This window comes from Buceros rhinoceros, unplaced genomic scaffold (genome assembly GCF_000710305.1).
Source record: "Buceros rhinoceros silvestris isolate BGI_N320 unplaced genomic scaffold, ASM71030v1 scaffold3984, whole genome shotgun sequence".
NCBI lineage: Eukaryota > Metazoa > Chordata > Aves > Bucerotiformes > Bucerotidae > Buceros > Buceros rhinoceros.
Genome location: NW_010407515.1, coordinates 20470 through 31705, shown reverse-complemented (window position 1 = coordinate 31705; position 11236 = coordinate 20470). Strand labels below are relative to the sequence as shown.

Below are 11236 nucleotides of genomic sequence, written 5' to 3'. Positions count from 1 at the left end.
GAGAAGAGTGGCTGGAAAGCTGCCCAGCAGAAAAGGACCTGGGGGTGTCGGTCAGCAGCCGATTGAATCTGAGCCAGCAGTGTGCCCAAGTGTCCAAGAAGGCCAATGGCATCCTGGCATGTATCAGCAATAGTGTGGCCAGCAGTAGGGAAGGGATTGTCCCTCTGTACTCAACACCGGTGAGGCTGCACCTCAAATATTGCACCCAGTTTTGGTCCCCTCACTTCAAGAAGGACATTGAGGTGCTGGAGTGTGTCCAGAGAAAGGCAATGAAGCTGGTGAAGGATCTAAAGAGCAAGTCTTAGGAGGAGTGGCCAAGGGAACCCAGGTTGTTTTAGCCTGGAGAAAAGGAGGCTGAGGAGACCTTACTCTCTACAACTACCTGAAAGGAGGTTGTAGCAAGGTTGTGGTCAGTCTCTTCTCCCACATAGTGAGTGATAGGATGAAAGGAAATGTCCTCACGTTGTGCCAGGGGAGATTTAGATTGGGTATTTAGAAAAATTTCTTTACATCGCAAGGATGGTCAAGCATTGGAACAGGCTGCCTAGGGAGGTGGTGGAGTCCTCATCCCTAGAAATGTTCAAAAGATGTGACGCTGAGGGACATTGTTTAGGGACCCTGGCATTGCAGGGTGAACAGCTGGACTTGACAATCTTAAAGGTCTCTTCCAACCAAATGATTCTGTGATCTTGCTGTCAAGCACTAAATGGATGTAACATTAAAGTATTTGATAATCATGCTGCACAGACTGACAATTAACATTTATTAAGCCATAATCCAGCCTTGCACTCCTGACAATAAACATCTTTATAAGACCATAAGAATTAACAGTGTTGGTAAACCATAAAATTGAATACAAAGCATCAAGCTAAACACCTCGGCAACTATGTGTGATGGAGTTCTACAACAATACCACTTATTTTGTAGAGCATCAGAATAGTGTTACAGATTATCAATTTCATAAAGCAGCAAAAAAATATTAAATCCACTCAAATTCTATTAACACTAGAATTCATTTATTATTTTGCACTCTCGAAAGGAATCTCCACATCATGTACTAATTTGTTTATGTATGAGGACACAAAACAGTACTGACATTTGAAAATTTGTACCATTACTGAACTCATACAAGTGAAGCCCAAACCATGTCAAAAACAAAATTTTTAATTCTACTCATTACACTTCACACAGACAGCTCTAAAATACAAGTTCTTACATCACAAATGTTATTATACATAATTTCAAATCAATCCTTCTGTTCTGAAAAATGAGGCCAAATGTGTCCCAGAACTGGGCATCAGAGAACCACAGCACCCAAGATGACTAATATTTCAACAATCCATTAATTTTAAGCTGGTTTTCAGTTTCTGACTGTGCTGACTGGTCTGCTTAAAACCTGAATATTTTCAGGCTTTGCACACAATAAAGAAAAGTCCTACACAGGCTTATAGCCATTGCCCAGTTTTTTTCACAGCACAGCTTAATGAATGAGAAAGAATTAGAAACCTGGTCTCTTTGACACTTTTGGGGTGGGGGGTGGTTTATTGGTTTTTGGTTTGGTGTTCTGTTGGTTTGGGTTTTTTTTAATTCCTCACGGTGACTTGTATGACCTCAAGCAAGTCATGTTCTTTCTGACACTTACTGTATTCTAAGTGTGGGAATAACAGTAGCTTACCTCAATACAGTGCTCTGATGCATAACTAAATAACCATGAAGTGCTCTACAACACGGAAAACAGCATTAAGGTCACTGGCTGACAGAAACAGAAGTAAAATGCAGGAGCTCCCTGGCACATGGCTCAGTGTTTAATCTACTAGATTATGTGGCCTATGGGGACAACTGCTAGAATGATAAAACTGATGGTTGGCACGTTAAAATTGCTTTGACTACTTTTGTATTTGTATGATTCACTGCAAATGTTAACCACTTAAATGGTCTTTTTTTTTCCCTTAAAATAGGAGGAAAAACTGAGTAACATTCATAAATGATCATTAACACAAATACTCTCTCTTATAAATGAAAAAGTGTTTAGAAAAAATAAACACAAAAATACTACTTCATTTGGCTATCTTCACTTGTATCATACAACTCTGCTTCAACTATCATGGAAAAAAAAAGCCCTCTTGCAGATTTCTTGACATAAAGGCAGTAGGCCATTTAAGTAAATGGATAGATCCACCAGAGTGCTGTTCATATTTACATTACTTGTAATAAATGCTCACCATGGAGCCCAGAAACTGGTTTGTAACAGTTCAGCTCTTGTAAAGACGCAAACAGCAGAAGTGATAAACTATACAAACAAATACAAAGAACAAGCTTTGCAGCAAATATCATGCTCCTCATCTCTCCAAAAGCAAGAGCTGCCTGCAAACCTTTCTGTTATGAGCTCACAGTGACATTAGCAGTGCTGTCCTAGAAAGCATCCTGGTCCAAAAGGCTTCCTTGATCTCCCTGTGTAAATATTGTAACAAAACAAGACAATGCAAAAGCTTATCCAAATACTGGCCCTCTTCAACAGATAAATTACAAAGGGCAAGTTTTCATATCCTAAAGGAAATAAACATTAAATCTATTGTTTTAAAGTCACTGCCATAAGAGGCTTCGGGGTAAGAAGAAATGGAGACCAGGGTAAACAGAATAGACCTCAAAGTTAAAAGGCTGTTAAAGGCCTTTCCATCACCACTTTTCATGGAAATATGGCATGAAAGAGGATCAGTATTTTAAAAGAGAATGCTATAGACTGAACAGGCTGTCATGAAGCTTTCTTAGCATCATGTGCACAACAGCGTATTTGTTTCTCCAAATAAACAGAAAATCTAACCTTGAATGCATTTTCATGTATGCTTCACTACACACAACCACACTGCACGTTGAAATCAATGGGTGTTGTGTTATTTTCTCACCTGGTATGGTCAGACCTGCATGCAGACTGAAAAGATAAGACCTTATGTCCAACTCTACCACACTGCAGTATCTAACCACCATTTCCTCTTGTGTTTATTGGAGACTGTTGCACAGCTCAGATATTCATGTCTGTAGCCTCCTAAGCAAAGACTGTGGTTTAAAAGTGACCTGTAGTATATATACTTACAAGAAAAAAAAAGTAACTGATTTATATTGTCTTGATATCCTGCTACATTATTTTAATTTCTTGCTTTGTTGACTGTTTTCACAAGACTTAATATTATAATCAAAAATATAACCTGCTTCAAAAGAAGCTACATACAGAAAAAGAGGAGTCTCACTGTGTACCAAAATTTGCAAAAGTACCGAACCCTGAATGGTGCCGAAGTGATACAATTATCCATATTCCCATGCTTTGCAGGCAGGGCCTAGAAATCTGGCAAGGAGATGTACTTGTTTGCCATACCTATGTTGCCTGCATAATTATTTAAAACTGTACCCACAGATACTATTTTCAAGCTGGTTCTACTCCTTGAGGAATCAACAGTAATTTACAGAGTTCTGAAGTTACTTGATACTTGAGATAACTACACCTCTCCTTGTATCAGTGACCCTGATAGTTCAGGGAGTTTTTATTATTTCTGCACGCAGAATCCTGGCCCCACAGATTTATGCATAGTCGTAATCCACCCTACACACACACACAAATTGCAAACATCACCGAAACCTAAACCATACTAAAAACCAATGCTTCTTTTTTGTAGGGAAGAAACATCTGTCTTAAAGCCACTGAATCCATGAAGTTGCCATGGTTCTGTTAGAAATACTCCTTTGCCAAGATAATCTCACCTGTACTTCTGAATCAGCATCAACATGCTGGAGTTGAAACCAGGTGTCTCTGTTATGATACTTCTGCAGATCTTCTTTCTGTATAGCCACCTTTCCTGAAACCAAAACAAATCAGAAGCACAGTTTAAGACATGCTATAGCTCCCCCAAAGTATGTTTCCATCAAAAATGATTTTTAAAACAATGATTTAAGGTCTGTGCTATTCAAGAAAGGCTTCAGAGCAAGGAAAGAATTCTTCAGGGCATACTTCTTTACACAATACATAATTCTTTCTGATGAGCAGCTTTTTCCACTTCATACTGTGAAAGACTTAAAAATTCCTAATGTCATACTCACCTAACGAATTGAAGCATTGGGCTCTGTGGATTAGCTTGTATGTACACATACAGCAAAATTATTGCTTTTTTAACATTACATTTAAAATTGTGGCTCAAAAAGCTCAAAAACTGTTGCAGAGAGATCTCTGAGGCAGATATCTATAACCCAAAAGAAAGTTCCATCCATGGGGATAATATTTTAGGATGAGGGTTTACTATATAGTTTTGTACAAGGGCAGCAGCTAGAGATATCAAGACATAGCAGATTTCCAGATCTGTATTTAGAGGCCCTATTGACCTACCTTCCTCACTCAAATCTTGCAGAGTTTGCATTCCACAATCTACAGCCACCTAAAACTTCCCCGACAGCATAGGCAACCCCCCCCTCCAAAGAACGTAGTAAAGCTTTTCCCCTCATCTTTTAACGTCCTCTTACCCCTACCAAATTAGCTGTTCTGGTAGTTATGGCAACAGCAGCCCATTCCATGCTGTGAACTTATCTGCATGCAGGCTAAGGGCTAATATATATGTAAAAGCTGAAACTTTTATCTTGCCCAGTGTCTCTCTCAGGCATTATGTAAAGCACTCTCTGCGGGGCAATGTAACTTTTTCCAAGTGTCTTTCTTTGTGTATACGAAGCAGAGCATGTCATGCCTGGGGAGCACGTGATCCTCAGACAGCAGCTTTGGGCTGGGTGGTTCCCCAGGCACCAACCAAAGCAGCATGTTCAAAGTGAAAGAATCCAGGACAGTCAGAGACGTTCACAAGGCTTGAGAAAGACATTTTCTGGCAATGGGATTTGGTAACAGACTCTCTCTGCTATAGTACATTGCTTCCAAACAGTTTGCGATCACCGCTTTGCTACAGAAACACAGACTTTCTTTAAACAAATCCTTAAATAAGAAACACCAATGGACAGAAACAGTCTTAGTGGAAGAGAGTTTTCCAAGGCTTCCCAACCTATGCAGTTTGACTAGAGTTCAGTAATACAAGACTTCAACTAACGGAGCATTAAAAAAATTATAGATAAAAAAATCATACAAAAAAGTTTAAAGTCATCCACGCAATGGAAGACTATGAAAATAGCAAACGTGAAGCATTCTCCCTTCTGAAATCTAAAAGCTTAAAGTCCTGGCAGTAAGTTATAACACTGCAGTGTTCCCTCAAATTCTTTTTGTTTTAGTTGTTGTTGGATGGCTCCATGCAGCCCTCTTGTTTGCTGGGCTGCTCCACGTGCACTGCCGCAGATGCATTCTTCTGTTATCCTCACGCTGCTTCTGGTGATAGTTTCCAGATTTCCAGTCCCACTTTCTAGACTACTCTGCCACCCTTCCACAGCTGCTTTCCATAGTATCCACCAGGGTTTCTGCTCTGGTTTCCACAGAGCTGCTGACCCAATGCTCCCAAGTTCTACTCATTCTGCCCGTAGCGCTCTCCTCCCCCTGCTTTTCCTTTAGAGATTACCAGGTCCATCTCCTGGCAAACATTAAACTAGGGATTAACAAGGCAGATTCATTACTAGGCTCTTTATTGGATATGCAGAGCAAGTGACTTGAAACTTGTCAGAAGAGCAGTAATTAAATTACACAAACCTACGAAATAATGTAGCAGAAAGGGTAAATAAGACAGCTGAACTGCACTGAAGAGAGGACACCAGGTTACACTGCTGAGAATCTCTGTAATGACAGCTGTGTATTTTCTTAGCTTCTACTTTAATCCTTCAGCCACAGCAGTTTGTGCGCAACCTAGTTTCTCTAAAACATTGACAGGAATACATTTAAATGCATGACCTTTCAATAATTGCTTTGGACTTCACCTGAAATTGTTTACTTTCACTGGTTGCTATCCTCACTGTACCCTTTAATCTCTTGCAGAAATCCTCCACCCAGCTGTGGTGTAGCATGCACTTCCCCAGCTCCCATTGCCCTTAGTCAGTTTCATTCACAGTCACCTCCCACACAGGCAACATCCTTGTGAAAAACTCAAGAACGATTTCACTAACATCAGCACCTGTATGCAGCCTAAACAGTGGTATTACTGTCCCCCCTTTCAGTAAGCAGTTCCACTGCTCTCTACATCAAGGATGGCAGGATAACCCGGGTGGGTCTGACCGCACAGTCAGTGTGTAATGGCAGCACAAAGTGTTTGAAGGTAACAGTACATGCCTCCAGCTCCAACAGGGTTAATAGTACTACAACTGTTTTGATCAGGAAACTGAACAGCACTGTTTGCTCTGCACACAAGCAAGTCTTATTAATGAGTGAAACTTATTGACTGTGCTGGCTAGAATCCAGGGTTTTTCACTGCATACCAGATGATCCACAAAGGAGAAAAATCTACTGGGGGAAAAAAAACCACAAACAGGGCAGAGGAGCAGTAAGAAAAGGGCCTACACTTAGACTAGTTTAAACATATACAAAGGTATGGTACTGATAGAGCAGATTGTTTGATCTGCCCTATTAAACAATTCTGTTTAAACAATTCTGCCCTCCACAATCTGTTTATAATTCTTCAGCTGCACTAGCCATGCCCATATGCTCACCCAACCCAAACTTCTCCTCCTCATTACCAGACCCACGTAAGCCACAGTGCAGGTGCCAAGCACAGCCAGGTCCTGCCCTCCTTTATACAGTCACTACTCTGCCACCAGCTGACCTCTGTCGGACCTGGCTCGAACAACTTCTACCCTCAGAATTATGTTAAATCTAGGCAAATAACCACAAGCTGTTGGCACCTATCATTTGATCTGCCACTACATAAGGGCCTACAATTCTCCTTGAAGATAAACTTAACACAAGCAGTCAGAAAAGTTTACCACCACTCTTTTACAGCATGTTTTCCTCTTTGCGGTTCTTCAGCATGCTCCCAAATTCCAGCCCATTGCCCCATGCTCTTTCTCAAGACCTGGGCTGTTGCCAGGCAGTGGCAAGAGACACCAAAACTGGCACCTGAGGTACCAGACACTCCTGCTGGTTTCCTCAGAGCTGCCCCAGGCTGCAAAGCTTGAGTCTCTAAGCTTTTAGACATTGCACGAGAAGAGGGAGGAAACAGCCGAGCACGCTCAACAGTATAAGGTGTAATTTCAAAACTTCATTAAATTACATTTTTAAAAGTTAGATTCTCAGCAATACAACCAGAAACAATGAGGTAAATGCGTTCTTCTCACCTGGACTGATTTACTCCTAAAGTCTGACATCCACCAGGACTTCAGGTTGGGGGAGGGTAAGGAGACCCCACATAATCCTGCATGCAATTTCCTTATTACCCCTCCCTCCAATCTTCACTGTCACATTTACTCCTGAAGTCCTGTGTTCAAAACAAAGATCCTACATGCCACACCTGAGCCCTTCTTTCTCTGAATCTCTCTTTAGGGAAAAAGCAATCTGCCAACAACCTATTATACCAAACACACAGACAGCTCACAGATGACTGAAGGTATTACTTAGAGCCTGGATGGTCCTAAGGGTGCAAATTCCAATTTACAATCCCAGGTGCAAACTGATCTAAGAGCCTCCTCCTCCCACCCATGCACCCCAGTTTTTGTGGCAGGCTGTTCAGGAAACCAATCCAAGCTGAAAAACATCAAACAATGAAACCAAACATTCTGGGGGCACAGACGGGAAGAAGTAAGTTTCAGGGGTCATGTGTGGGTGTTGTTCATATTTTTAACACAGAGATAATTTTCAGCTGACCTGTTTTACAGCTTCCCTGCTCAAAAGTCACATTAAACACACCTGGAAGATACCAGGAGGTCAATAATTGGGGCACAAAGGCAGAAATATGCAACAGAGATGGTTAGGGATTCCTGGCTTCACTGCCTGGGCAAGTGTTTGTGGAAGCACTGCACCCTCAGTGCCTGTCCCCCACTGGAGTTTCAAAAGCTCTTCCCAGGCAAGTCAGTGCAGCCCATCAGCTTGTCACTGGACATGCCTGGGCTTGTTAAGTCACAGTCTAACATTTCCATAAAAAGACTAACAGAGTTGATAATCTGGCTCAGGCATTCTCCATCCACTCACCACTACCTTCTGCTTGCATTACCTGTTGATGACAAAAGGATGAGGCACTAGTTTGAGTATTACATCTCAGCTTTTAATAATCATTTGTCAGTTTGCAGACTGTTTACCTCACAGCTAAGAAACGTGATTGCTTATATGAAATGCTAGATTAGTATAAGATTTATTTATTTACCAAAAAAGAAGTCAGCAATAGGACAGGAGTTTGTAATTGTAAAAGGACACAATACTCCACCTGAGAAGTGATCCAACAGTTATTTTATAGAATCCTAAAACGAGAGCATTTCAGGAACTCTTGTATCTTCTCTTTAGGTTATCTTCATCTTGGAAGACTTGCACAGGAAAAACCACAGGACTTTGCCTATTACTGCTAAGTGAGCTGAAGAAATGAAGTATTTTTAATACTACACCTCTATCAATTCTGACAGAGGTATAGTTAATTTGTAACAATGGGTTAGGTCTGAGTCACATGCCAAAAGGCCCTGAATGCCTAATTAAATCAGGCTTCTCTCAGCTCTGAGCAGAGACTACTTTGACTCCTATTTGCTACAATATTAAGCAGTAGGAAGACCTGGAAGCTAGTTCAAAAGTTGCTTCATGTTAGTATCTTAAGCACAGAGACACACTGTCTCAGTGAATTCAGTTAAAATTACATTATTAAGGTGCACAGAGTCACTTTCAAAAGCTGGAAACACAAGGACAAAACAGAATTGATTTTAGTCAATATTTTAGGCTGTGAAAGCCTTATGAAACTTTAATTACCTTGAAATCGCCAACCAAGAAGCACCAGTCCAGACTATTTGGAATTTTATAATTATCTGTACGAAAGGTTATTTTTTAACAGAATAATTCACTCCTCCCATAACATGGAAAAAGATTGAAATGAGCAACTTCCCTACTTGAGTATTAGAAAGTTCAGGATGAAAATTAGGGACAACATATGGCTTCAGAGCCTTAGAAGCAGCAGAATAGCTTCCTCCTGGCTTCTATGCAGTGCAGCATGAAGCACAAGCACCACTAGACCATCTGCTACCGTGGGTAAGAATTAGGGGCAATAATGACAGAACACTTACGAGCACAGCAGTAGTGCAATCCTACACAGAGTTCTGAGTTATACTATATTCATGATACCAATTCTGTTTGGCTTTTGCATAAGTAGCCCAAATATAGTAAGAACATCACTGATGAAACACATTTTTCCCCCTTTGTGGGACTTATCTTGGAAAATAAAGCAGAGAAAAGCAGGCTGTAGATACGAAACAGCTTCTATCCTTAAAAGAAGCAAGCTGCAGCACTGCATGGACTATCCTCTATCAGGCTGTTTTTGTTGGCCTCAATCCTCAAGACCTCATCTGGCTTACACCAGAATTTCTACTCTCCCTTCCCGTTTAAAAAAACGGCCAGCCAACCAACCAGAGAACCCCTAACCCAAACACACCTCTGGTATCAGCTCTCTGCTAGCTGCTCTCTGGGCCCTTAAAATGCTGGTATAGCCCGTGGCTGGTTGCAACAGAAGAGCAGTACTAAAAATCTAGACTTGCAGCCACTACTGTCTGCCTTAAAGTAGGCATGAAGACCTTGAGCAGGCTGCCTGCACCAACCAACCATCTTCATTCCCTCCAACACCAGTCCCTTCCAGGAACTGCCACCAGAAACCACTGCAACTGCATCATCTGCACAGTCCCAGTCTTTGCTTAGTTCAAGTGAGGCATAAACCTGCCAGAGACTGACTAACATCCGCTTGTGCTGAAATAAGTCAAGTACTGCAGAAAATACAGAAAGCCCAGCTCAAACTATAGCTGTCAGGAGCAAGCTGAGAGGATGGATCTATGGCAATATTCCAAATACAGCTAGTATTAACACTGTCATTTGGTAAGGAGGAGGGCTGCACAAAAGGACAGTTGAGGTTCTATCACATTATGTTCAGTAGTTTTGTTTATAATATGTGTACTTGTAGAAGGAAAAATACATAGTTTTGAAAGCTAAACTTTGTTTTCCCGCTGTTGTGGCCATCTGTTATGTTAGAAAATATTGTGAGTGCTTCCTAAACAATTTATTCTGTGCAGAAAGTATTTATTTTAGGCTTTCTATGTCACTGTAGAGAATCTTCTCAGTATAATTGTTTATAGCTTCTCAAGACCTGTCATTGCGGGACAGTCATCTGTTTCCTTTATTTCATTAGTAGCTATATTTATATACCAAGCAGCTACTATTCCCACATCATCCAACAGTACAGCACAGAAACAGTAAAATAAGTTGTGACTGCTCCCTAAGCTGTAGTCAGGGTGGAGGAAACAGAGGAACAAAATTTTCTATTAAAATCTTGGTCTCTGCTTTGCATTATATTGGAAGATCTTTCCTCCACTCAACTAGCAAGAAACATAGTTTAGCAGGGATTATTCTTTTTCAATTTTTCTTTTAAACAAATAAAAAAAAAAGGTGATGCTTCAGCTACAGTTGGTAAAAGTTACCTAATAGCGGTAGACTGCTTGGACATATGTTAAAAAATGGTGGCAACTCTGCAAACAGATCTCCTCGGTTTTGGAAGCAGTCATTAACAAAGGTACAGTCTTCTCAAACAAGCAAGCCTCAAACAACTTCCAGCACCAGCATGTCTTCATTCTGTGAGAGTGTCTGAGCTATGATTCAGTTTCTTCTAGAAAGCAGAGAGCAGCTAAGCTTAACCACCTCTGAAGACAAATTCATTCTGTTGCCTTACTTTGCTTCAGCCCATCTAGCGTTAAGCAGGAAGACAGCGGTCAGGATGCAATGGCCACAAGAATTTCAATTTGTTGTTGAACACGCCTAATAACCTCTATGAAGGTGACAGAGCAGTTAGGTTCTAACAAATGTAATTAACAGAATCACTTGTTAGCGTTCTCCCTGCTGGTTTTCTGTTTCTTCATTGAAGAGCTTTGGCATTTCACATCTGTGCTTTCTTCCGTACCATTCCACCCCCATCAGCACAGCAACCAAGCCTTCCCCATCAGTCAGGAGTACCACAAACTTACAGGGGAAATTTCTAACAGCCCAGTGCAGTACAGGGGCCAAGATTCAATACAGTGAATTTACTTTTTCCCCCCTCAGAACTTCAGAGGATGTGTTTTACTCTGCTCAGGTTCCTGCTGAACCCAGATGTTAGCAAGTCAGTTA

General features: G+C 41.0%; 1 protein-coding gene across 1 annotated transcript in view; it reads right to left on the bottom strand.

The window, feature by feature from the left end:
* Positions 1-11236, bottom strand: part of RASA3 (RAS p21 protein activator 3) — a 94331-nt gene that overhangs the window by 68141 nt on the left and 14954 nt on the right. Inside the window, exon 3 of the mRNA XM_010134478.1 lies at positions 3754-3848. Coding sequence (XP_010132780.1) covers positions 3754-3848 — 95 coding nt within the window. The remainder of the gene's footprint in view (positions 1-3753; positions 3849-11236) is intronic.